At 43.0% G+C, this 27,801-nt stretch overlaps 1 protein-coding gene across 5 annotated transcripts; it reads left to right on the top strand.

Annotated features, from left to right (window-relative positions):
• Nucleotides 1-71: 71 nt before the first annotated feature.
• ksr1a (kinase suppressor of ras 1a) lies at nucleotides 72-27,801 on the top strand. Of its 5 annotated transcripts, XM_086226725.1 has the most exons (22): nucleotides 72-292; nucleotides 3,538-3,607; nucleotides 13,699-13,839; nucleotides 17,367-17,514; nucleotides 17,593-18,076; nucleotides 19,525-19,712; nucleotides 19,917-19,986; nucleotides 20,074-20,157; nucleotides 20,251-20,312; nucleotides 20,400-20,509; nucleotides 21,492-21,660; nucleotides 21,957-21,998; nucleotides 22,293-22,341; nucleotides 22,445-22,508; nucleotides 23,565-23,858; nucleotides 23,944-24,140; nucleotides 24,233-24,329; nucleotides 24,831-24,964; nucleotides 25,184-25,315; nucleotides 25,396-25,531; nucleotides 25,605-25,738; nucleotides 26,902-27,801. In XM_086226725.1, exons 1-22 carry the CDS (start codon nucleotides 288-290, stop codon nucleotides 26,906-26,908), a joined length of 2,817 nt encoding a protein of 938 aa, XP_086082851.1. In that variant the 5' UTR covers nucleotides 72-287; the 3' UTR covers nucleotides 26,909-27,801. The 5 variants fall into 5 exon arrangements, with proteins under 5 accessions (XP_086082851.1, XP_086082852.1, XP_086082848.1 ...); XM_086226726.1 differs by lacking the exon at nucleotides 3,538-3,607; XM_086226722.1 differs by lacking the exon at nucleotides 72-292 and having other exon boundaries at nucleotides 3,046-3,607.

Here is a 27,801-nt window from a genome sequence, read left to right as displayed (position 1 = left end):
GCAGTTTAACCGGCTTAAGAGACTGCTGGGCTGGGAAAGGATCATGTTATCCTCAGCTCAGTTACTGGTGTCAGAGAGTTCTGAAGTGCCTCTATGTTAATGTTGTTCATCTTAGCTTTTCAGTCTTCTTTGACTAACCTGCATGAGGCCTGCTATCTAAACTGAACTTATTAAGTAATGTATCATTCAAGAGCAAAACTGAACTGTTGGAGAGAAGTGCTGCAAAAGAGGCGAGAAGAAACAAATGGTGAGGAACTGACGTGTTGGAAGTCTTTCGCAAGCTGCCCATGAGGTAACTGGATGGTTTCTGCTGTTTTATTTTTATGTGTACAGACACGTCAAGAAGTTTCAGAGAAATTCTCTTCAGTTCTGCGGTGCAGTTGTAGGTAGATTCATATGATGAAAGAGGGGGGAAAAAGGGAAACAGCCTGTCTTTCCTTTACGTTCTACTAAGCAGAATTTACACTTTCATCAAAGGATCTTATTTTCAGATGTGATCATGTGATTGGTTAGCCATTTTTGGACTGATTATAGGCACAAAAGAGTAATAAAGCACACTATCAATATTAAATATACTTCTTTTACTCTGATTTCACTGTAATCAGTAACTTGATTTGGAAGGCGGGCTGAAACTAGCTTGTGGTGCTGCTGGCTTGTCACCATCAAATCTGTGCTGTTAAGGACCAGCGGTAACAAATACTTCACAGCTGTCTTTCAGCTTTGTAAAATTCCCATGTAAGTGTTCGACTCAGCGGTGCACCAACCCCTGAACAAACCATCTTAATTCCTTTAACTTCTGCTCCATCGTACATCTTTCCAAACTGGACTGATAATGTGCATTTTGGGCAGTGTGGAAAATACTGTACGGCCTTTTCTGCAATCAGAAGAGCAGATGGACAGATGGAGAGAGGAGGAACACAAGGCTCCATGAGAAGTGACTCACGTTCCATTGTATAATCAGGGTATATTAAAGGAAGGAACATCACACCCTCGTTGCAGCAATGAGCCATGTGTACTGTTGCTTCATGTCGGTGGAAACCAGCACACTCCTCCTCCCACCGCGATATATCCTCTCCCTTCATCTTGAAGTTGCATGTGTTACATGCAGTAGTTTCTTTTTTACTTTTAGAGAGTACCTGAGACTTAGTAGCTCCTGATTTCTGAGGACATATACAACACACTCACTGACATTTTCAAAGGAGGTGAAGTGTTGATTATTTGGGCCTAAAGATACTCTGGACTTGCCGGCTCGTCCTCTTCACACCAGTGTAAAACTGTGTTGAATTCCTCACATGGCTGTAACCCAGATCCCATCCCATATAATTCTGCTTTATGTGCTTATTTCACATACGTTGGTCCTTAGCAGTGTTTAAAAAGCGCAAGAGGGCAGAATCCATTAATGAGGGTTCTCAGCAGCCCAGTAAGCCATACAGTTGCTCTTAATGCATTTTTAACTGCATGCATTTTGACATTTTGTCATAGAAGGTAAAGCTAGCGTTAGCCTACTTTTATTGTAAGTTGGTTAAAATTGCTATGCGCAAAAAAAAAAGAAAAAAGGCCAATAACATGGCCACAACTGGAGCGCCGTATATGCGGTTGTCCAATGTGGGGACTGCGGACCACAGATGGCAGGCCAGAAGGTGCCTTGTTCTGTTGGGTGTAAAAAAAGAACAAAAAAAGTTTTTAAATAACTGGCCTGATTTAAATGTAAAAAAAATACTAATAATACTAAAAATACGCTGTGAATCACTTTCTTTTTTGGTACTAAAACACTGAGAGTAAAAATGCAAGAATCCCAAATTATCAATTATTTTTCATATTTGGATGAAGTGGCAAAGTGACGTGTTGCATCAGATGTTTGTCTGACTGCAGTTGTTCATTCGCTGGATGGCTGAAGTCAAGTGCTAGCGTTTTATTTTCCAGTGTATTTGTGTCCTGGTGGCACGGTGGTGCAGTGGTCAGCACTGTCGCCTCACAGCAAGAAGGTTCTGGGTTCGAGTCCCGGCTCGGGCACGGGATCCTTCTGTGTGTCTCCATGTTCTCCCTGTTCCTGTGTGGGTTCTCTCTGGTACTCCAGCTTCCTCCCACAGTCCAAAGACATCAAGAGGGGACGAGGCTGATTGATACTGTAAATTGACCGTAGGTGTGACTGTGAGTGTGAATGGTTGTCTGTCTGTATGTGTTGGCCCTGCGATGGACTGGCGACCTGTCCAGGGTGAACCCTCTCGGCCATAGCCGCTGGGATAGGCTCCAGCCCCCCGCGACCCTTGACAGGACAAGCGGAAGAAAATGAATGGATGGATTTGTGTCCTTGTGGTTCTGATGGTTCCATACAGAAAACATACCCACAATGTGATGGCGGTGCCTCATTAATGTTAATGAAACATGTAGTATAGTGTGAAGCGTTAAGGTCTCATTCAACTTAGTAAAATGTATTTTCCTGATATAACCATGACCTATAAAATGGGCTAATCTAATAAAGGCCCCTTACGAAAATATATATCTTTAAAATAAGTTAAATGAAACAATTGAGTTAAGTTATTTTCAGTCTACTTGAAAGCTCAGATGAAACTGAATCAAGGGAGCTTGGGATGTTTGCACTATTTTACATTTTAATAATACATTATGTGTTTGCTCTTGGCCTGTAGATTTCATTTCAATTCTGGTCCTCAGGGAAAAATTTGTGTGTCCCTGATTATGAGATGCGTTTTGTTTTGTTTTTTAATAAATATTTCTTGCAGCTTATTCAGAGGAAATATAGTGATGAACTAATAATGATAAATAATAACACATTTTATTTATGGCCGCCTCTCATGACACCCAAGGACACCATGAAAATAAAAGCAGATTAAAATGCGAGATAATCAGATGGGGACAATGAACAAACAAACATCTGAGCTGTTGGCTAAATAATCCTACCACGTCTGCCTGCTTTATCAAAATACTTCCTTCCATCAGACTTTCGTCAGTTGGTTGAGGGGGGTGTAGCTTTGAGTGCAGTTTTGCCATATGACTTCATTTCCCAAGATGCACCGCGCTCCATGATGTTCCCAACAGCTGACAGACGGTGAAAGCCTCTGCCAGAGCTGTTGGTGGAACAGAGTAGCCTCTCGTCGGTAGCCCACGGACTCCAGAAGCACTACCGGACTTTGGAACGTTGTCACAACAGCCCGGGTCTCCGTGTAGCATCTTGTTTGGACTAAAAAACAGTTAGCTTTCCTGACGGGAAGCTACCGGGGTCATTTGCCAGTGTCCGCTACTTCCCACAATAGGTGGCCGTGTCGCTCGCTGCATATGTTTTATTCTCGCTTAGCGGTTTGACTCCAGCCCTTCCAGCCGAGCCCGATGCCGAGGAATGGATAGTGTGTTTGCTAGCGGTGGGAAGATGGTCGAGAGTGATGAGCAGCAGCAGCAGCAGCAGCAGCAGCCGGGGAGGGACAGCAGCAGCGGCGGCGGCGGTAGTGGCGGAGGCGCAGCCATGGCCGCGCTCCATCAATGCGAACTCATCCAGAATATGATTGATATCTCCATCTCCAGTTTACAGGGGCTACGGACCAAATGCGCTGCGTCCAACGACCTCACACAGCAAGAAATCCGCACATTAGAGGTAACGCACATCCCTGATATATGAAAGCATCCATGAAGCCCAAATTATCTGAATATTGGCTGCAAGAGCTCATTGTGTCGCTGAAGTGACCCGAAATGAAATGTGGCTCATAATATCTCCTTTATAATGATCAGTGATGCCTGTCGCTGTTATTTGTGTGACCTGTTTCTCTGTAGTTGTAGGACCTCTCTGCTGCTCATGTTGGATAATCTGATACAGCTTTTATACTTGTTACTGCGCGGGATTTTGCACTGTTATCGAGAGGCCTGCTGCGAGACTAAACGAAATGTACGACTTGTTCCTGAGTGTACCAGGGAGGCAGCAGGCTTGCTCCCCTGCATGCATCTGGATGCACAGAGTCGTGTTGGAATGACTTGACATGGTTATGCGCAGGAGCTTTATAGGGCCTCAGCAGGTTGGAAAAAAAAAAAAAAAGTCTTACCAGAGCGCCAAGGATGCTCTGTTTGTCCAGATATTCTGAATAAATACCAAGATGTGACTGTTTTAATAATGTTCTCTAGGTCAAGCTACCTCTCAGGCCTGCACGTTCCCACCCCATTTGTAATATTTAACAAGACTGAAGCGATCATGCCATGAAAAGTGCAGGTTCATGTTGTTGGTATCATCCATGCTTCTGCTGAGGAGGGGGCTGTAGGTGCACATATCTTTTGTATAAGCCGCAGACATGCTGACGTTGTGGAGACATGATGGATGGTTTTCTGGCTCATGCTTTATTCAAGCCTTATACCTTGGATAAAACACTCCTGATTGGTTAGAGCTTATCAATTATCCATGTCTGTTTTATTTCGGTATAACTGAACACTCCTTTGAACAATTGTGCTCCTAACATTCCAGAAAGCTCTGAGCATTTAGTTTGTCACACAGCGAGACAATAGTCTGGCTAAACTGGTTTTCAAAGAAAGAAAGTGTCTCTCTTAAGTCATGTTATTCAGTTGTGGCGTGACAACTTGATCTCATTACTTTCCAATTGTAGGTTAGTCTCAGCAGGCCAGGTAGAAAACCATAGCAACCCAGTACGACTTCTAAATATCCATTCATGCGATAGTCGTATTCAAGTGTGTGGTGGTGGGGCAAAATGTAGAACAAAACGAGAGATGACATAGCAGTCCAGCTACGTATCCAGGCTATAAAACAAATTAGTTAACAAGAATAGGTATGACTGCAGGCATCAGGTGCAGGGACATTAGACAAAAAGCATCACATGAATAATTTCAGCATATTAAAGGAACATTTCTTTTCAGGAAATGTGCATTATCACCATCCTCCCAAGAACTGGACAAGGAAATAGATCCCCTTCTCTCCTCTGTGCTCTGTTATGGACCCTGACTGCTAGTTAGCTTAGCACAATAAATGGTACCATGGGGGAAGTGTTAGCATACTTGAATAGAGCAAGGGATGTTTATTTAAGAGGAGATATGTAGTCTTTCCTGACTGAAGTATGAAGTACGCTAACCTGCCCATCCACTTTCATTCATTGTGCTAAACTTACTAGCACTCATCTGGTCTCTGAGGGTCCTGATCTACTTGTCTGGTTCTGCGGAGGATTCACAATAAGCGCATTTCCCCATAAAGAGGCGGCATGATCCTGTAATTGTAATAAAAAAACAGCCATTAAAAAGGGCAGGGTTTTTTTGTTGTTGTTGTTTTTTTGCTGTTGATTCTGGCACTCCACTGTGTTCCCACGATGAGTTTGAATGTATTGTTTTAATTTGAGTCTTTCCTTTAACTCAGTAGTGAGCGTACTGTTGGATTACAACCATACCAAGATGGTACCCTCAGTTTCAAAGCTCCCCTTCGTCCGTCACCTCATTCTTCTACACCTTGTCGCTCTGTGGAAGCGGATGTGATCTGGCTGAGTACTTCCTGAGCTACGCTGCCTTGTAGATGCATTTTGCACTGATATTGTTCTGCTTGACAATGAGGTAGGTTGCGCTGCTCTCATTTATTTCTATGAAACAAGCTCTGAGGTCTCCTTTTCTGTGGCGGTTGTGAAGGGTTATCACCGTGAGACTGTCACCACTGAGAGGTGTGAACAGAACGGTGGGTTTGGATGTTAGCTGAGACTCTTGGCATCATTGGACATTTTGGTCGCTGTTGCGTTAGAAAAAATGTATGGAAGATACTTAAGGGGTTTACAGCAGAGCGCATCATCAGCGGCGGATGAGATTAGAACTTAGCTGGGAGGAAAAATCCATTGTATCCATAGGCTTTTGGTGCGCTATTACCCTATATTTAAAGACAGAACACACAAATCTATTTTGACTGAGATAAATATGGCTCAAATAATTGGTCCAGATATTCTAAGATAACAATCTGTCACAGTTTAAACATCCCTCAAGCTGGTTATTTGTTGCTTTCATTTTGCGTCTGCAGCATCTTTGATTAAATTGAAAGATGTTGATAAGGGGCTGGATGGGACCATGGAGAGGAACTACACTGGCCCATGATGTCATTTGTTGTGTTTGTAGATTGTGTATTGTTGTTGTTGCGGGTAGTTTATGACGACCTTGCTTCCTTTCGTTGATTTTTTTTTTTTAAATTGGCATTTTGGTGTAGTTTTTGTCCCTCAGTAAACACTTAAACGCAGAAAGAGAATTCTAGAAAGTGAAGATATTAATTTGCCTCCTACATGTCCTCGGAGTGCGGTCTGTATTTATCGAAAATGAAAGTAATGTAAAGATTAATTCATCAAACTCAACAATGAAGCTGTATATTTAAGGTCTCCACTTCCACCTGCAGCATCATATTTCGCCTTTAACACCTGAGCCAGCATTTGCATGCTTCTCCTTTTAAATCCTAATTCCACATCATTTTAGGAACTGAGAATGATTAAAAAAGAAAAAAAAAAACCTTAATGAACGTGAGGGCAAAGGTCAAGTCTTACACATAGAAAGTAAAAGTCTAAGCCCTTTTGTTTGTTTTGTTTTGGGTTTTTTTAGGTCATGTTTCTATCAGCCGCAGAGTAATGATGGTTCCAGTGGACGATGACAATGTGTTTTTCTGTGTATTTTTCTGTACAGATGAGTTGATCCAAAGCAAAGTCACACGACAAACATATTTTTGATCGAATGATTTCTATCATAAATCAGGCACACACGCACACACAAAAAACAAGAAAGCTTGAGTGCCTAAATGAGACACCTTGCTCTTTTTTCATTGCTTGCTGGACTGTTAGCAAGACAACACTATGCTGGTGCTCTGCTTTTGCCAGGGAAAGCTAACATGGACATGTCGCTCTCACTGGTTACAAAGGGAAAGCTGACTTTAGAGAAAGATGAGCAGGTAAATATACCCTTTTTTTTTAAATTTCACCGTTTTGAAACTAAAATGGGGAAATAATGAGCACAATCAGATGACATACATTTCAAATGATATTCAACCTTAATGTTGTATGATTCAAACCATGACTTGATTAACTGAGAAAGGAATCAGAAGATTAATCACTGATGATGATGACAATTTTTTTACTCTGACTTATTTTAGCAGTTATTTTATTGTTCTTGTACATTAATTGGAGGCGAAGGTCTTCATTCTGGCTGTCTCTGTGTCTCTGTCAGCTGGCAGGACACGCGGCGCTGTCTCGGTCAGCAGTCTTATTTCCTCTGTCTTTACTGGCACACTCTTTTGAAACCACATCTTCTTGCCATGGGTGTACACTTTCACTTCTTGCTTGAGCCTTCTTTGACATTTTATGCCTGAAATATTCGAGCACAGCCTCCAGACATATTTAAGATCCATGTAATTTACTTTGAATAACAATCTGTGTCTTTTTTTTTAATTCCTCCAGAATCTATGAATGTTTTTCTTTTCTTTTTTTAAAAAAAAAAAGTAGAGGACACGAGTTGCATTGATAAGTTTGCTTTTAGTGTTTGTGCACTGCAGGCTTTTAAGTTTCTATATCACGCTTGAGTAACTCTGATTTTAGCTTCTGCCTCATCAGCTCAACAAACATTCAAATGACCGGCAACCCCCCCCCCCCCCCCCGACACACACACACACACCCCCCAAAAAAAGGCAAAAACACATGTGGGTGTAACAATAGTGGGGGCTGTGTTTCTGGCATGCTAAAACCCATCTCTGCTGTAATGTATCTGAACTCTGACCCTCTGGTGTTGGAGAAGTGCAGTGGCCCCGAACGCCTGCCATGGTTTCGAAATTCTAGCTTACACACTTTGCTTGCTGTGCACAGGTGTAAACCATTCTGCAGCAGAAGCGAACCACACGTGATCGATGCCAGTAGCGAGCAAATGTGAGGTCAGACAGTTTTTTTTTTTTTTTTTGTTGCTCCCAATGTTGCATTGGAGTGCAATCAAGAGAGGCTTGAAATCACTTTCTTCTCTTATTGAGAGAGCTTTATTATTCCACTTGAACTGTGTGTTTTTCTGCCTAGCCAGTGAGAGGATAATGATCCTGGCCTCTCAAATGGAGTGCTAACTGGTACTTCACTTTTCACATGTTAATCCCACTCAGCCTGGTCTCTGTCTACCTCTCAGGCTGGTATTTCTACCGTAGCTGACTTTTGCTGTATCATATGTAGCGCTGCCTTTCATGGATGTTTTATCAGTCGACGTGACCCAGAAACAAGTGTCAAATGCCGGTTGATCTTTCTAAATGATTGTAAATTCTCCATCTTATCTGTCGTTGAATGTTCTCTTTCGTGATGATCAGCAAACAGCAAAGCATCGCTGTTTGTCTCCTCATGATGTTGGGAGAGTTTGCTGTGCGCTTGCGGTGGGAGCTGTTGTGGCTGCGTCTATATTTAGACATCTTTCTTCCTACGCATTTTCAGGGTTGGTTGTTAAATAAGAAAATCAAATGACGCGCAAAGAGCCTGTACATGAGGGGAGAGCAGGGAGGAAAGGGGAGGGGTGAGTCAAAGCCAATCGGCTTGTCTGCTGCTTATGACATGACAACCGCTCTGTGTGTGTGTGTGTGTGTGTGTGTGTGTGTGTGTGTGTGTGTGTGTGTGTGTGTGTGTGTGGAGAAGACAATAGAGAATGTCTCTCACATGTTAGCACAGAGGAAGCACAACTCTAGTGGTTGTAGCAACACTGACCCTGTGTCTGTTTCCGTTTTGAGCTTCAGTATAGGTGGTGTGAGCAGTGAGAACAGCCGGCATGATGGACAAATCAGCGTGGCTGAAGAGTGTATGCAGAATTGATCGACTCTGAAACACACTCAGGATGAATTGCATTTTACATCCTGTCGTTTTGAGGGCTGGTGCGGAAACAGTTGATTAGCTTCCTCTGGTCTCAAGTCATCTTGAGTTCCAAATAAATTGTTAAAATGTATATTGTTACCATCCGTATTAGCAGTGTTCAGCTAACAGGCTCCAAGCTAGGTTCTATAAATCTTCTTTTGACAGAAGAGAATATGCTTGCTTGGTACAGACTGAAACTGAAATCACGTCATCTTTGTTTCCTCTGCCACAGAGGTCATGTTTTTGCTGCTGTTTGTTCTGTCTATCAGCAGGATTACACAAAAATGAAAAGCCAAATTTCACCAAACTTAATGGAGGAATGTAACCTAAGCCAAGGAAGGATGGATCAAATTTTGGGGCAGATCTGCTGAACATAATGAAAAATGTTATTTTTTTGTACATTGGGTTGGGTTCAGGTCGCCTTTGTACACGTCAGCTCTCCGTGTGGTCTGTCGTTGTTATTTTATCAGTGCAAATGTAGTATAAATATCACATTTGACAATTTACAATATGTCAAAATAATCTCAGTGTTGTTTGTAATATCACTCAGCTTTACAAAAACCAATGTTTGCCATCTGTCATTATCAGCAGTTCCGTTAAGAATCAGAATATCTTGTGTTTCAAGATGACAAGTTCTTCTCTCATATCAGTCTAAACAAGACCACAGGCCAAGAATCCCCTCCCCCCTCCCCTCACCCCTCTCCTCCCCAAGCATACAGGGTCAACTTGCATGGGAGATAACAATGATGGAGGAGGGGCAGCAGGCTATTGTCTAGGACTGTCACAACCACGTACCTCAAAGTCCACGTGACCTGCTTAACTTGGCCTCCCTGGCTGTAATGTTTCTGTGGGTTTCTGACGGTGTCCTCATTTTTTTCCTTACATTTACAGATAAAGCTGTGCATCTGCTATTGTTTAATGTGTCCTTGAAGGCACCATTAAAATGACCCTTAAGACAAAGGATCAGTGTGTTTTCTCAGCTAGAATGCCAGCTATTTAGATCAGTTTCTCACATCTGTCTAAACCAAAGGAGACAAATTGTAGGAGCGTGAGAGAAATGTAGTGACCAAATATCATTTTCTGGGCTGGGCCCGGCTCTCAGATAGGCTGTGCTATCCTTGGCAGGTGCACTGATGTGACTGTGTCAGCAAGAGCCTTGAGAAAACAATTAGAGCAGTGGGATCTGCTGTGTCAGGCCGGCCGCTGCTGGGACGCCACTCTCCTCCGTGGCGGTGGCAGCAGCTGACACACTGGCTGTCACTCATCCCCTCACAGCTTTAGGCCGTTGCCATGGTGTTGTTTAGCTCTGCTGACAGGTGGGCTCTGACGCCATTCCCCCCCTCTTCCTCCCACCTCCATGCCACACGTCAATCGCTGCTTTCTCTGCTCTGCAGCAAAAAATAAAATGCATGGGGTCTGTCATTATCTCTTGGTTTGGGTTGTTGTGCTTGAGAAACCCCCCCCCCATCTCAAAAACATTCACCACTGACATAAATGAGAGATTTATGGGTTTCCTCCTCTATCTTCATGCAGGGTATCATGTGAATGCTGTGTTTTGTCACGACGGAGGGACACTTGATAACACTCCTGTGTCGTGCTGTACAGTGTCAGAGCTCTGTGTTTCACATGTACGGGAAAATCCCACTGAAATGTTGCTGACGACTCAGAAGAGCGGTTGCTAGGTAACCTGACGTCACAGGGCTGCACTCGTGTAAAGGGAGGTAAAGCGGGAGGCTAGCTCATTAGCCGCATGTAGTAAAGGTTCTCATCCCCAGACACAATCCTCCATGAGGGAGGACGAGTGCTTCTGGATTTTGGTTGTGTTAATGGATTACTTTCTTTACACGTATCCTCCTGATGGAAACGTGTTCAGTTGTGTTGGGGGAGGCTAAAACTGCTCCTCTCCCCTTCCTCCCAGAGAAGCAGCTGCTATGACTAGCTGACCACAAAAGTCAAATACACACAACTGAACAGTACTGGTATTCTGAAAACTCCATGGTGCATTATGCTAATGATATACCATTACAAATCTTTCAGTAGTTTGCTGTTACAGGGATATTTGCATTATATTTAATGTTATTCACACTAACAAAGAGGAAGAAGAAGAAGAACAACAACAGTTCTTAGTTAATTTTTTAACTTAATAGGTAATGTGGCCACAAAGACAGTATTTTAGCATAAAAGTTTCATATTACCTTATATTTTTACCCCCTAAAATAACGTGAAATATCATGATGCTTTTTTTTTTTTTTTAATCCCACCCCCTTAACTGTAGTCTGACCGATATACTGGTTTGGCCAGTTTCATTTTGGGTTTTTTTTAACAGAACATAATTCAGAAAAAGATGCTTGGGTTAATTTACAATAATAAATTCAGAGTGATGTTTATTATTTAAATGAACTGATGTCATCTTGTTCTATAAAGTTAAGTTTGAAACTGATTTTTGTTTTAATATTAGCCTAATATTGGTGAAAGTATCAGCTCCAAAAATCAGGTATCAGTGAAGATCTGGTTTATATGAAGTGATCTTCCTGTGTGGAGTCTGCATGTTCTCCCTGTTCCTGTGTGGGTTCTCTCTGGTTCTCCAGCTTCCTCCCACAGTCCAAAGACATCAAGAGGGGACGAGGCTGATTGATACTCTAAATTGACTGTAGGTGTGACTGTGAGTGTGAATGGTTGTCTGTCTCTATGTGTTGGTCCTGTGATGAACTGGTGACCTGTCCAGGGTGAACCCCGCCTCTCACCTGAAGGCTGCAGGGATAGGCTCCAGCCCCCCGGGAGCCTTAACAGGATAAGCAGAAGAAAATGGATGGATGGATGGATGGATGGATATTCACAAGGTTTACATGCGTATGTTAATATCATAGATGTTTTTATACAAATATCAACATCTGTAAATATTGGATGCATCCAATATTTATAGATTGTAAACATTGTGAATCTGAAAAAGTGATGTTTCCTTTATTTCCAAACATTTGGAAAAGCCCATCAAACAGATATCTGCAGCATTAATTTCTCATCACAGATGACAGATGATGATAGAAGAACAGACTTTGATCAGACTGATACTGACATTTTGGAAAAAAAGACCTAGAATACATGTTTGGGCCAATCTATCAATATCTACATTTTCATACTCCCTGGCATTGGCCCCCAATGCCCTGCATTGGTCGGTCCCTGCTCTAAGTTACACCACTTAAATGTTTGACATTTTATGATTCTATGATGTTCTAGTGATGAGTTAAGCTCTGGAGCTGAATAGCAGCAGTCAGTCGACTCAGAGATCATTTCCCTTCCATGCTCTCTCCTTCTCTCTCTTTCTCTCTCTCTCTCTCTCTCTCTCTCTCTCTCTCTCTCTCTCTGGCCTACAACGGAGATGCTTTTGTCAGCTGCCATGAAAGCAGCCTTTTTTTTACGTCCCAAGGCCGCACTCTCCTGGAGTGGCGTGGATTGAGCGGATGTATCACTGAGAAAAAACATTTTTTTTTTGAATGGGCGCAGAAAAAGATACAAGCTCTTCAATGTTACTCAGGTACTCGAGAGGTGTCTGGTGGGTCGAGAGGTAGCTCGGTGTTGCACAGCTCATGTGAAGGTGCTGTCGGCTGTAATGGACTCTTACAGATAGATATACTGGCAGATAAGGAGACACACTATACGCCAGCGCTGAGGCTGCACAGCGCTGGCCCCTGCAAAGTAATACCATGGTGTTCATTATAATACTTACAGGACCACTGCACTTGACAATGGCCTGGAACACGTTGGGCTCCGAGCGTCATGTGTCATTATTTATTATCCTCTTATTCGTGTTTAAAGGAAAATAAATATTTGACTGAATGTTCAATCTGATACTTATCTTCTCATTTAATTGAAATGGAAAATACTCATCAACTGCTCTCATGTTATACATACATGTTATGTGTTTTGTTGGAACAAAATATGCTGTTCTGAATATTACAGCGCTTTTCCATCGCACGCATACAAGTATTCCAACATTCCTCTGAAAAACGACGATATTCCGAATGTGATGGGAATGATGTAAATGGCCTATTCAGGCTGGAATTCCAGAATTTCACCTTTTTATGAATTACATGTTTACAGCATATTCTGAATATATGCCTTGAGTTGAGGGGTTTACATCAGTTGAGGACTATGCAGCATGCAACCTCTTGCCTCTTAATATCCCGATGGCTAAATATGCGACCATGTAGACTGCTTACATGCACTATAACTTCCCTTGTCAGTCATTAAATGCGTCGTAACGAAGTGAGAAAACGATATAATAACTCTTGACATTGCATTTCTTTCATGAAGGCACAGTTGGACAAACTCAACTGAAAAGTCTCACAGTGTGTAACGCTCTGACCAAGCAGGAGAGGAAAAAAACTTCTTCATCAGAAGCCTCGCAACATAATAGTTTGCCTAGAAACAGGATTAATAGTGGAATATTTATTTTCCTGTCATGTAAATGGTTTAGTTGGGTTATTGTCGTTTTCAGAATAAGGACAAACTAATGGAATATTGAGTTACTGAGAATCTTGATGTCACTAAATAGCTTGATTGTTTCAAATACTCTTCCTGTGTCAGCCCAGCAGTTCCTCTCAGTAGATGAACAGCTCGTTGTTCCACTGTATAATAATAGCTGTTTATATCTAATAAGCTGTCTTGTCCAGGGCAGGGATAAATTAGGTTAAACAAACACTGCGTTTGTTACTGCAAGAGCACAGAGCTCAGTGCAGATTCAAAAAAAAAACTGTTGTATTGAACAGGCGACTGTTGATGGAACATTCATGTGTCAGGTTTGACGAATCTCATCCCACTCCTCTGTGGCAGCCCCTCCCATCTTAATCATGTTCTCTATTGCTCCCTGCAGGTGAAGCTGATGAAATACATCTGTAAACAGCTGCAGTGCAAGCAGAAAGTGCCGGAGACAGAGAGGCCTGAGGCCCTGGACAGCTACCCACACTTGCGAGACTGGCTACGCACCATCAACCTGCGACCAGAGCTCATCGAGGTGGGTCATGTTGTCGTGTGTAAATGTCAGTCTCTCCCTGGCCTGCTTGGCCGTGTGTGTGTGTGTGTGTGTGTGTGTGTGTGTGTGTGTGTGTGTGTGTGTGTGTGTGTGTGTGTGTGTGTGTGTGTGTGTGTGTACTCACTCACATTAGGACACAATATCAGTCTGAAAAAAAGGCTCCCACATTTTTTATTATGATCACGATATTAGAGGTGTGAACAAACATCTGTCTCAATCTAAAAGTACATTCCTAGTCAAAACATAAAAATGATTCAAGAGTTTGAAATTTGCAACAGATGAGACTGTTCCTCGTCATTTGGACAAGCCATCCTTCTTGAGAGGAGGCCGTCCTGTTTGTTTACAGATCTGGTTCCCAGCCTGCTGCCATTTATATCTTTGTCATGTTAGTGAGGCGGGAGACAGCTTTTTAGGAGACAGAGACGTTTACGTAATCAGGCTCACGAACCTTTCAACGTGGATGACATTAGTGGAGTGACATTATTTTTGTATATGCATTAAACATATCATGCACTATTTAGTCACAAAACTTTGAGGATTAGTGCGCTCAGTATCAGCTCAGATTGCTCTGTTTTAACACTCCCAGGAGATGAACGTCACATCCTAAACGTTCCTGTCCAGATGCATGAGCGCGACTGCTGAAGCCATATCAAGCAGATCAGAAGTAATAACTACAACGTCATGCATCCTTCATGGTTCTATGATCAGTTACAGAGGAACTCGTGTCGGGTTAAAAGAGTTATGCATGAAAGAGGATGTGGTGTTTGACAGCAAAGCTCTGTTAAACTTCATTGTGGTGACCTTGGTGACGTGACCCTCCGTTTCAGTTGTATGATTTAAAAAAAAAAGTGTCCTCTCTCCTCTCATGCTGATATGTAGCTGATCCTGACCTCTGACCTTTGAGTCCTAAAAGAACAACAAAGATCCCTCGGACAGCTCAACCCCAGTTGCCCACCTGCAGAACGGTGTGGTCCCTGGAAGAGCTTCAAGCCTGGAACCAAGCTAACCAGCAGGCAGATGAATCATCGCGATCACAGAATGTTTCATACAGCGCAAAAACTTCCAGGAAAACTTAAAAAAAAGGAAAAAAAAGGGAAATGCATCACACGTACTTCAGGAGCTACTCACCCTGTTGCAAAAAATATTTCCAACCCACTGTTGTTGTTTAAAATAACTACATTTCATGACCAACCGACCAGTTTTGTTGTTGCTAGCCAACTTGTCATTGATACCAATGAATAGGTTTTATCGAGCTACACAAAATTTCCTGTCAGAAAAGGAAATTGTGTGTCATGGATTTCAGTTCTATGTTACAACACACCAATCACAAACATCACTAATACGCTGTAAGATTGTCGGTGGTTTAGCATTTACCTTTAAGATTCCAAATAAAACCACTCTTTCCTAGAATCTGCTCATCTCCCTTATTTGATCTTTTACAGCCTGCTCACTCCTGGTTTTTGAGCTCTTCTCTACCTGTTCTCATGTTCCACACAGTTCCTCCAGCACCCGGCGAACAGCTGGTGCACACCTGACCCAAGAGCATTTATTTGACTATTTTCATTCCCCAACATGATGTATTCCTCCTATTTTTTATTGTCTTTTCCTCCTCTGGCTCTCCTTCCTGTGCAGCTGTAAACTGTCAGCTACTGTATTTATCTCGTTTGTCTGTGTTGTGTGACCTAACCGTAACCTTTTAAAATGTTTCTCTACTTGCTACTCTTTAATATGCCTCACTCTTTTGGACATTTGTTGTTGTTGTTGTTGTTGTTGTTTTTTGATTCACTTTCTTGTTTGCTATCTGATTATCCATTTCTGGTTACAGTTGAGCTGTATTTGTCAAGCTCAGCGCTCTGTTTGTTTCTCGTGACCCCTACCCTCAAACATTTGAGCCTCAAAGACCGTGTTTGCTTAGATAGTAAAAACACTCTGAACTCAAAGCAGGTCATTATTATTTTTCTAACCCAAACATCGTTAGACGGAGATCTCTACTGTGCATTTCTGTACTTTATACTATGACGGCTAATAGGTACTGCAAAACGTTACAATCCTTGCATTTAACAAACATGCCAAGATATTTGTTGTCTTGCAATGTGAGACAAAAAAAGTGAGGTTAGTTATTATCCTGTAACCCTCCTGATCAGGAGTGACGCTAACACCCTCTCTAGCTCAGGAGAGGGAGGGAAACATGGTCGTAGGGAAGGATTCTAGGCACAAAGTCTTAAAAAAAAGGGCCGAGCACGTCCAGCTGGGAGGAAGCTGTGGGTTGAGGGATTAGGTTTCGCTGCTGGCCTGGGAATGCCTCAGGATCCTCTGGTCAGATCTGGTCGATGTAACCTGGGAAAGGGAAGCTTTGGGTTCCCTGCTGGAGCTTCTACCTTTGTAATTTAAGGGGTTGAAGATGGATGATTGGATGAGCGTGTGATTCTGCTCCACAGGAGCCTCCAGACAGCCTAGATCAGCCCGAATGTGATTTTATTTTTAAAGATATGGTTAAGCGATACAGTAGTTAGGGGGGATTTTTTTTTTACTGTTTATTCTACTTTCCACGAATCAGAAACTAATAAAAGACTCTTGACAGACTGGTTTCATGTACTCTGAAGTTAAATAAAACAGCAGCATTAGCCTAGCTAAATAGTTGAGCTGTCTATGGGATCCAGTAACATAGTGATCCTATATAGGGGTCCAGACTGCACTATATGGGAGTTGGGGGTGCCACCTTATCATCTTCATGTTAAAGCAAACGAGGAAGGACCAAAGAAGCCCCCAAGCACACCTTGATGTTGGTAAAGACCTTTATCCAACAGCACTGAAATGAAATAACGTGATATTTCATATTACTCCTCAGAAAGCTGCACAAGATGTTATTGAAATCATCATCCATCATTCATCTTGTATTTATTTCCTGATCCATGTTGTGAACGGCGATGTTAACTTCTGCACATAAAGGCTGGCTATCACGTATTTAAGCTTCGCTGTTCAATGTGTTAAGATTGTTGCGTTATTAGAGAGAAAAGGTGGGAGCAGAGGGCCCACAGCCTCTTTAAACTAACATAACCCTTCCTTGTGTGTCTGTGTGTGTGTGTGCGCACTTCCTTTTGCTTACAGTGTACACACCAGTGTGGGAGGTTGCCCTAGTTTTCTGATCAGTGCTTGGCCTCTCCAAGCAAAGGGTTTAACCTGACTGATAAGCCGTTGCGCACTTCCCCTGTCAAAAACATCCTAAACTCGTTGGGCTATCTCTCTCTTCCTTCAATAATCTATAAATTGTACGTCATCATGAAAGCTAATATCAGCGTAAACTGTGTAGCTTTATCACTCCAGGCAGCCTCTGTTGTTTTTCACCTGGGATACAAGTGCAGTAACACTATTTAGCACATATACCGTTTACTGTATACTCAGAGCCATAGCTGCCTCATGACGTCCCTCGTCTAACTATTGTGAAGTGAACATTGTCTGATTTCTGCACATACTCACCCTGGTCCTCCCTTGATTTCCCTCTTCTGCAGGCAGTGGAAGCGAAGTTGTCCCTGGATGCCTTACTGCAGATGACTGGCGCTCAGGTGAGAGACACGATGCGACGACTAGGCTCCAGCTCGGAAGAATGTGGCAGACTCAGTGCTGCCCTCTCCTGCCTGAAGAGCGCTACTGAATCAGGTGTGTGCATGCGACGAACCTCCAATATTAAATGTGTAACAGTGTGCGGCTGCCTACTCGTGCCTGTTTTCTGTCTAGGAGGTGAACTGAGGGAAGACGGCAGTCCCTGGCTCTCTGAGCCCACCAGGAGGGACAGTGGCTCTCTACTGACTGCAGATCAGCTAACAAGCCTAGGGACTCCACTCCGTCCTCACAGTCCCTCGCCGTTAGCCCGCCCCTCCACCATCCAGTCCACTCCATCCACCCCCTGTGCGACCTTCCCTCATCCCCGCTCAGGCTCTGTGTCAGCGGTGCCCACATCGGAGGCACAGATGTTATACAGTGAAAGCCCCCTGACTGATCCATTCCCCATGTCCTTAGCTCGCTCAGCTAGGCTCCACGGACACACCTCCACCCCACCTATTACCCCACCCTCAAAGAGACGGCACCGACTGAAGCCCCCCTGCACCCCTCCACCTCCATCTCGTAAAGTGCTGCATCTTCTTCCCAACATCACCCTGACACGCAGCAAAAGCCACGAGTCGCAGCTGGGCAACCGTATCGAAGACCCTCTCACCAACAAGTAGGTGCTTGGCTCACACTGCCTTTAATAAATCCACTTTCCACAGGAGTTGTAAAAGAACTGAAGCAGAATCCTCTGAGCACACCGGAGCCGTAACAGACTGACCCTTCAGTCTGTGTTAGCACAGGGTTAGAGCACGAGACGAGAGCTTTCAGTTGGCTTTCACTGGATCCTCTTCCATTCTGACACAGGCAGCTAATGTCAAAGCGAATTACTGTCATTGGTAGTAATGATACTTGTAAAATGTTTTTCTATCTAGTTAAAACATGAATACACTAAAACAAAGATCGTGCCAACGGAATGTTTTGTTTAATCCTTTTTTTGTGTATTTTTCTTTCTGGGTGTCCCGTCAGCCAGGTTTCAGGAAAAACTTAAATTAATGTAGATGAATTCATAATTTTTAACTGGTTAATCCATTCATCCATTTCAAGCGGCTTATACAGGCTGAGGTCATGTTAATTAAATTAATATGGGAATTAATGTTTGTAAACTTCTCGGAATTACTGAAAAAAACTAGGCTATAATAAAAAAAATCTATATTTGAGACCATAATATCCTTCTGCATCATATTTTCATACTTCAGCGTCTTCTTTTAATTATTATTTTTTGCTTATATGGCAAATTGTGCTCTTGTTCTCTTTTAGCTAACAAACAGACAGGTGGATATTCAAGTGTAAAAGGTCAAACTGACTCTCCTCGACCACTATGAAGTTACATAATCGATGACACTGTCACTCAAAGTTTTGGAGACTCATGAAGAAACATCTACTGTAGAGGGTGCTGAAGCCCACCCATCACCCATGATGGGACTGTCTCTCGCTCTCCCACTTTCTCTCCCTCTCTCTCCCTTTTTCATTCTCGCTCGCTCTCTCTCTCTCTCTCTCTCCCTTTCCCTCTCCCTCCCTCCCTCCCTCTCTCACTTTTTCTCTGGAAACAGAACTAATCCCAACAGATTCCCAGAGATTATTAGTCATGTCAAAACAGGAAATATTTCCTAAGACTAATGCTCAGAGGTGGCAAGACACACAATCTCTCTCTCTCCCTCTCTCTCTCTCTCTCTCCCTCTCTCTCTCTCTCTCTCCCTCTCTCTCTCCCTCTCTCTCTCTCTCTCTCTCTCTCTGTCTATTGTGAGTGGATGCACACACGTAAACAAGACACATGTTTATTCAAAATATCCTGTCTATATACGGGAAGCTTAACTGGCAAAAAGTGGCTAAGGCAGAAGTAAACAAGGCTGACACACATCCAGTTCATCCAACATGCTACACACACACATGATTCTGCTAGGCCGTGGCGGCCTTGAACGCACACCCTACAGCCTATTAGGTCACAGGTCTATGAACAGATCTATGTGTTTCTGCTCAGGCATTTGTGATTGTAGCTCCATGTGAGGTTACCCTGGGTGCTGGTGATGATGTCACCCCGACTGACAGTTTCCTTCTTTCAAGGTGTGTTAAAAAGAATAAGTTGCTCCTGAATATGCAAGTCAACGGTAACGGATGTGAGGACTCGCTGTCACGCTACCCTGTCATACCTGCACCTGTGCGTACCCCTGGCGTCACCCCGGCTACCACAACAGCACCTTACACCCTTCCTGGCACACCCACCCTCCTGGAGGAGCACAGCACCATTAAGAGTGAGTCACACTCATGCACATATTTATATCCTGCTGGTGTGGCGTTTGTTTGACATGGAAGAAAATAGTTGTTAAACCAGTATAACCTGTTTTACCCAAATCATCAGCATTAAATAGAAAAGTTCTGGCCCTTGGTCTTGGAATCAGATCTCAACTGTAGTATTGAAATATTTCTCACATTTTCTTTTTTCCTTCCATTTCTAGATAATGTGGCGGTGCATCGTAGCTCCCCACAAGCAGTGAGGAGGGACATCGGCCTGGCAGTCACACACAGGTACGTCTCTCATGCTTGAACATGTTAAGGTTAATTAGTTCTTAATGTAACAGTTTAACGACTGTAACGGTGTTTCTAATTGTGCAGGTTTTCAACCAAGTCCTGGCTGTCCCAGACTTGTCAGGTGTGCCAGAAGAACATGATGTTTGGGGTTAAGTGCAAACACTGCCGGTGAGTTGAGACCAGCCAACAGAGGGATTAGATCTTTGGCCTGGAGGGTGGAGGATGTATGATTCGCTGATATGCTGCCTTGTGTCTGCGCAGGTTAAAGTGCCACAACAAATGCACCAAGGAAGCTCCATCCTGCAGAATCTCCTTCCTCCCAAGTAAGCTTTGTTTTCTCCTCCATCTGCAACTGTTCGACACACTGAATTGTACATAACACATCTCTTGATTTCTCATTTCCTATCCAGTCGCCAAAATTCGGAGGACAGAGTCTGTTCCATCTGATATAAACAACCCTGTTGACCGACCGCCAGAAGCACCGCAGTTTGGCACATTACCAAAGGCCATAACCAAAAAGGTAAAAATGTACTTCATGTAATACTTTGAAACAGCAAGTGTTTTCATAACTGTTGCTATGTAAATCATACAGTCCGCAGTTTAGTAGCACTGAAATGCCAGATTGAGCATCTCGTCACTGCCATTGAAGTGTTTGTAAATGTGAAAACTCAGACCAGATTTGCACAGATGTCCTCCATCTCAGCCTGATCCAGTTCTGCCTGTATTTGTTTGAGAGAGAAAGACAAATAGCTCTGCAAGTGATATTTGCCATCTGACTTCCAGCCTTCCCGTAATCCCCCCTGCAAACATTGTGAAAATTAGCAATTCTAGCCAGCAAGCATTCTTCTGTCTTTCCTGGAGCAAATTCGCGTTGAAATCTTACCTGGATGAAACAGGGTGTGTCTGTAGGTCCTTATAAATTACTTCAATTCAGCGTTGTATGAATTTTTGGCTGTAAGAGACATTGTATAATATTGCATTTGAATTTTGAGTTCTTAATTGCCACAGCTGTTTGATCTCACTTAAATATCACTGATCCATCTTTTATTTATTCTGTTCTGCATCAAATTCTGCTTTTCTGATGGGATGATTTTTTTTAAAAACTACCTCTCAGCTTATTTTTTTTTTAGTCTTTTTTTACTTTTTTGATATTCCGTCCATCCATCCATCCATCCATTTTCTACTGGTTATCCTGTTAAGGATCGTGGGAGGGGGGGGTATTGACTACATAAATATTGACTACATTTTTCTCCAAAAGGGCTTAAAGTGCGACTGTAGTTGGATTGAAGCATCTTCTTCATCCCGGGACAATAAAAGCTAATATGTCATGAACCATTTTGAATGGAAATAAATAAATAAAGCTTACAAAGACTATATTTTCTTACAGGGTGCTTTATTTCCCAAACTGCATATCTACTTGTATTTCCAGTGGATTTAATACTAAAGGTTTTTAAATTCTTTAAAAAATGAGAAAAGCATTTAGAATGTCGCTGTGTCCCCAGGATCATCCTCCGGTGCTGAACCAGCTGGACTCCAGCAGCAATCCGTCCTCCACTACCTCATCCACTCCTTCCTCCCCTGCACCCTTCCAGCAGAGTAACCCCCCAAGTGCCACCCCACCACCCAATCCCTCACCTAAAGGCCACCGGGACAGCCGCTTCAACTTCCCAGGTGAGGCTTCCGGAAAAACACACAAATACTGTACATAGAAAAAAAAAGTGCATGCTAGCATGAACCTGCATATTATTTCTTATAAAACAGATTTGTTCCTGTATAACTTTTCCAGTTGAACAGTTTTGAGTAGGGGTCTGTCTCTGTCTCTATATGTAACACTGGAGGATAATGTGCTTTTAACACACTCTGTTGATTAAAAACCAAGACTAACCAAGACTTTCTCTCTCCCTGACACACTTGTTGGTCCTCCCTTCTCCTTTCTTTTATTTTTTTAAAATTTCCCCTCACAAAAGCTGCCTGTTACTTTCAGCATAGACAGCAGTTTATCTTCCCTGGTGAGTTGACGGTCACTAAATGTCACGCTGCATTGCTACTATCCCATCATCCCACTCTCCAAATCCTGGATTCTCTGCAGCTCTCCCTGTCCTCTGCATGTTTGCTCTCAGGGTTTTAGCAGTTAGCTGCCAGGTTTGCATGTTGACGCCTAGTGACACTCTCACTCCATCTGCTGGCAGTAGTGGGGAACTGCATGAGAAGTTGTATTCTGTATGGTGGTCTAAGTCTGTTGCATATATAATAATGAATGATTTTTTTTCCTTTTCTTTCTAAATTTACTTTTGTCTCACCAGATGTCTCCTGTCCTGCTACTTTGCACTCTGATGTCCTCCAAGACACTGTGTAAGAGTCTTCTGTCTCTGCCTTGTATAGAAGATTCATCCATTTAAGTAATGGCGTCTTCATTAGATCTTAACCACTCTAATATCCATATTCTGTACCGCAGCAGTGAGATTGAGCAATCAGCTGACGACATTCATGCTGAGCTGGTAGAAGATGAAGATGAGGAGGTGTGTTTTACTCTAACTTTTACTGGAAGTGTCATGAGGCTGTTAGAAGTTCTTTTTCCTCTGACAAAAAAAACCACAAATCCCTCAGTATGGAGACTTAGCCAAGGTACTGGAGCTGTGGAGGGAAAAAGCATCTGCGCACAATACTGATGCCTTTTTCTGCTGTTGTTAAAAAGTTCTTTTTCTGAAATGTATCCCGCATCACGCTGCTTTTTTCCCTCTGTTTTTTTTTTTTAACTAAACTTCTGATGGGACCAAAAAAAAAAAGGGGAAAGTGCTCGAGGGGAATGAAAGACTCATGACGACATTAAATGAACTAACGCAGAGATGAAAATGTGACCAGGGTAATCATGAGGGAAGACCATTTAGAAAGAAATGTTTGTTGTGGCACCAAGAAATCAGTTGACAAAGCAGATGCATGGCACACTCTGTTGGACCCATTTATTACAGTTGTTAGAATTTACCTGAATAATTCTAATCCGACTGGTTTAAAGATAAGATCCTCTCACGCCTGTTGACTGAAAACAGGTTGATATTTTTGGCCGTTATGATGATGATGATGATGATGATGATGATGATGATGCTGTTGTGCCTTTTGTTCATTTAACCGAGAAAGGTGATAACATCGCAGTTTTTTTCAATTGACACAGGAACACAAAAAGAGGGAAAAACAGAATAAAGTCGATGTTAATCTCCTGCTTAGCATCACACAGCACATTTTTGTGTAGTTTGAAGGGAATGTGCGGGCTGCAAAGTACTGACTGCATCTGTCCCCCTCAACAATTTTCATGACAGTAAATCAACATGGAACCAGTATTTACGATGTTTGCAGCCGCTAGTGAGCTAACTACTTCAGCTAGCAATGACACACGTAGCAACAAGCTTGAAGTCGTGTTTTTAACTTGAATTTAATTCAGTTGCTCATAAAATGCCTTAAAATGTCACATAACAACAATACAGTTTTCCAGTACATTATTACAGTACACGCACTTAACACGGTGCAAGTACTTGTATCATCTAAAGTTGAGTAACAAATCCGCTGGAACACTCTTGTAGGAGGGTGACGAGGACATCGAGGTGGAAGACGAGGAACCTGAAGCCGAGGAGGAGAATGAGGATGATGAGGAGGACAGTGAGGATGAGGGGGAGGATGAGGAGGATGGCGAGGACATGAGGATGAACATGGGCTCTGACGGTGAGTGTGAAGGAGATAAGCTGGATGATCTTCCCAGCTCACGGGGGAACCAGTGGAAGGTCCCAATCTCCCGTAAACCCAGCCAGACAAGCGTCTACCTGCAGGAGTGGGACATTCCATTTGAGCAGCTGGATCTTGGAGAGCTCATAGGAAAGGTGAGGACCCCTCTGACGTCACTGGTGTCTTATTCTGACACCTTTTTGTTTTTTTTGTTTTTTCTGAAGTTGTTTGCTCATCCAGGGCCGCTGGGGCAAGGTGCACAAGGGCCGCTGGCATGGCGAGGTGGCTATCCGACTTCTGGAGATTGACGGAAACAACCAGGATCATTTGAAGCTCTTTAAAAAGGAAGTGATGAACTACAGACAGACCAGGCACGAGAATGTGGTCCTCTTCATGGGGGCCTGCATGGCTCCGCCCCACCTCGCCATCATCACCAGGTGGGAGCAGGGACCTCACACACACACACACTTTAGCGCTGGACTGAAGACACCCTGAATACACTCGCTGAATTTCTCCCCTCTCTCACCAGTTTCTGCAAAGGGAGGACGCTATATTCAGTTGTCCGAGACACTAAGAACACTTTGGACATAAACAAGACGAGACAAATCGCTCAGGAGATTGTAAAGGTACTTTTCGTCTTTTACTTTAAAGTCCTTTTCAAAGCTCACATTTGGCTTTGAAATTTGTACCATTTTATGTATTTGAGATTTAAGAAATAAGCATCACGTGGCTTTGTTAAATATTGAAGTGTAAATGAAAAGATGATGATCCCACTGAAAGTCTAAACTTGTCCAAAAGTGAAGGAATGAAGTGTAGGCTGCTGCAAGTGGCCAAGGATTCTGTTTTGTATATTTGTCATTGTAATTGTTTAACATTCATTTATTTTTGGTTTTAATAACCTAATTGCATATTGCTAGTAGAGTCCTAATGAGTGTATTAAAGGGGCACTGCAAAAAGAAATGGAAATGAATGATTTAGAGCCAAATCTGCTGCAAAAATGACAAAAAAATATGATCTGTAATCTGCACTTTTAACTGTAAAAGCATGCAGAAGGTGAGTAAAGACATGGCAGTAATCCAGAGTATAAGCAGTCTGCATGATGTGTCATTGTTTGCGTCCTGATACAGGGAATGGGATACCTGCACGCCAAAGGCATCGTCCACAAAGACTTGAAGTCAAAGAACGTTTTCCATGATACCAATAAAGTGGTGATCACAGACTTTGGGCTTTTTGGGATCTCTGGAGTTGTTCAGGAAGGGAGGTAAGGAGAGACCACTGGAGGGAGTTTAAAACACCACCTCAGCTAAAGTGCTGCTCCCCCTTGCTCTGGTGGTGCTAGTCCTGCAGACATCCATCTCCCTCATCGGCCCATGTTGGATTTCTTGATTGTAAAATCTGAAAAAGGCTTCCAGTTCACTCTGAAATTTCCACTTAAGTTTCTGCCTCTCCTTGTTTGTTTGTTTGTTTGTTTGTTTTCCAGACGTGAGAACAAGCTACGACTTCCACACGGCTGGATTTGTTACCTGGCACCAGAGATCGTGCGCAGGATGAGCCCAGGCAACAATGAGGACCGCCTCCCATTCTCCACTGCGGCGGATGTGTATGCCTTCGGGTAAGCTGTGTCAAACATGAATTTGACTGACACATGCTTACTTTTACGTATCACTTTTGCTTTCTCCCTTTCATTTTTAGAACCATTTGGTATGAGCTCCAAGCAAGGGATTGGCCAATCACCAACCAGCCTGTGGAAGCTACCATCTGGCAGGTGGGGAGCGGAGAGGGTATAAAGAAGATCCTAGCAGAGATCAGCCTGGGCAAAGAGGTCACGGTGAGTACAAACCAAAGCACTGCTTGCGTAATAGCGGCACGTAGACTGTGTATTGACCCAGTTCTCATCTCAGGAGATCCTCTCAGCCTGCTGGGCGTACGACTTGAGGGAGAGGCCGACTTTCACCCAGCTGGCCGACATGCTGGAGAAGCTGCCTAAACTCAACCGCAGGCTGTCCCACCCAGGACACTTCTGGAAGTCTGCAGAGTAGGTATCCCCCTCGTAAGGGACGATGTGAAGACACAGGACGTGCAAAAACAAACCAAGATCTCTTAGGGCTTTTATATACATATATAGTGTGGGTGTGGGTGTCAATCTGCTGTTTTATTGTGGTACAATGGCTCCTACTTTGACTGGACTGCAGCACTCAAGTGAGAATATGAAACTTGAGCAGGTTTGTCACACGGTTGTTCTATTTAAAGATGAGATGTGTTTGTTCTTTTTCTTTTTTTAATGTACAGTAAATGTGTGCGAAGCTTTTCTGTTCCCATCCTTTGTCACTGAACTATGACCGTAACTGCTGTTGTCTTGTGAAATGTGAATTTGTGGTTAATATACTGTATGTAAATGTGAATTGTGGATTTTTCTCCTAATCACACATTTTTTTTTAAAAGAGACCATATATGATCAAACAAATGTCAAATCATTTTAGTATGAATTTAAATTCATCATGCACGTGTGAAACAACAGTAATCATGTGGGAGTTTGACGATGGAACAATCACGCGATTACTTTCTGTTCACCTTCACCTTGTCATGAATAATGTTGCAGACTACGACCAAGAACGCATCCGAAAAAAGGAGAGTTTTTAGACTTGACTCCTCCATTTTTGATTACGTCTAGAAGCTTATCTTACATCAGAAACTGGTGTTGTCCTCTTTAGTTCCTACCTGACCAGCTTTTCTTACCAACCTCCAGCGGCAACACGCTGCAGCTTCACTTGCATTGTTTCCCGCTTTACGTCCGTGCTTTCGCATTTGCTTTCCTCACGTTGTTTTATGAGTCCCAGTCTGGGGTATGCACAGTTTCAAAAATATCTTAACCATTTGCACTGGCGCTTCCACACCCTTGTCTGCCAGAGCTGGCACAAATGTTAGCCACAGTAGCTTTGGCACATCTGTAGAGGTAGAGGGTGGGCATGGGGGTGCAGGGGTACAGCACTTTTGGGAACCACTAAGGAGATGATGAGGAACAATAGCAGCGACTGACTATTAAACTTCTACTTTTGTCTAGTTGTAGCGAAGGTCCTTGAACTAATCTGTGTCTTCACAATCTTGCTGCTCTTCAAATAAAACTCTCTTCACTACAGTTTCACTAACCGTCTAACATCTTGTGTTTCCCTTTGCTTTTCTCTCTCTTTCCTAATCTAGGTTGTAGCAGTCACTCTGAAACTTAAAGCAATGCAACACAAAGCCTGGGTCTGCCTTGCATGCTCCTGAATCCTTAACTCTTACAGGATTGATCAAAGCATTGCCTCTGCTGAAACAGAAACTGCTTCCACTAATCCACACTCTGACCTTCTGTAGCTAACCATTTTTCTTGTTTGGAGAAGAACATGTGGGTGGGACTGAGGTGTGGCAGGGCGGGTGAGAAGCAGACCACCACCTCCACACTTTAACTCCTTCTGGCTAATACTGCTCCACCTGCCCTTCTTGTTCTCTAATGTTGAGGACTGTGAGTTAAGGGGTAAGAGCAACTCGTGTGTGTCCTACAGCCCTTTTCTCATCCTCCCTGTGCTGCTGTGAGGTGGTCATTCTTAGGGTGGCACCAACCAAACAACGCTTTCCCTCTCTGAAACACAGACACACACACACACACACACTGTTGGACATTGAATGGACCTTTCTAGGAAACATCATTTATCTGTGTTTTCCTAGAGGGTCTGATACATCTGATAGGCTGCTTGAGTGATGATCTCAAACCAACTCAGTTCCTTTTTTTATGTAATGGTTGTGTGGCGGCTCGTGTCCAGACACAACGTGCACTTTGTCTACTGGATAAGAAATAATCAACTCTGGTCGCTGTTGTTATTTAGTCATATTTGCAGTGTTTTTTGTTCAGGTGGGTCTCAGAGAAAAGTTTGCTCACTTGTATGTCGTCTTTTTGAAGTTTCATCTGGTAAACTCACTTTTGATTTGGACACATTGGAAAACCAGTGATTTATTCCCTTCATCTTTCACAATCCATTCACGAAAATAACAATGCTGGCTATTGATGATACAAGATATATATATACATACATACATATGTATGTCTGTGTGTGCATGTAT

The sequence above is a fragment of the Aulostomus chinensis genome, chromosome 15 (genome assembly GCF_037954235.1).
Source record: "Aulostomus chinensis isolate RoL2024-O1b breed Wild chromosome 15, RoL_Achi_v1.0, whole genome shotgun sequence".
NCBI classification, from domain to species: Eukaryota; Metazoa; Chordata; class Actinopteri; order Syngnathiformes; family Aulostomidae; genus Aulostomus; species Aulostomus chinensis.
Note: the sequence above shows the minus strand (reverse complement) of the source record. Positions and strands in the feature narration are given on the sequence as shown.

Bases quoted from the DNA above. Each gene is read 5' to 3' on its own strand.
- ksr1a (XM_086226722.1), top strand. From the start codon at position 3,356: ATGGATAGTGTGTTTGCTAGCGGTGGGAAGATGGTCGAGAGTGATGAG. The intron at 23,859-23,943 runs GTGAGGACCCCT...TTGCTCATCCAG, and splicing joins TTGGAGAGCTCATAGGAAAG to GGCCGCTGGGGCAAGGTGCA. The intron at 24,965-25,183 runs GTAAGGAGAGAC...TTTGTTTTCCAG, and splicing joins GGAGTTGTTCAGGAAGGGAG to ACGTGAGAACAAGCTACGAC.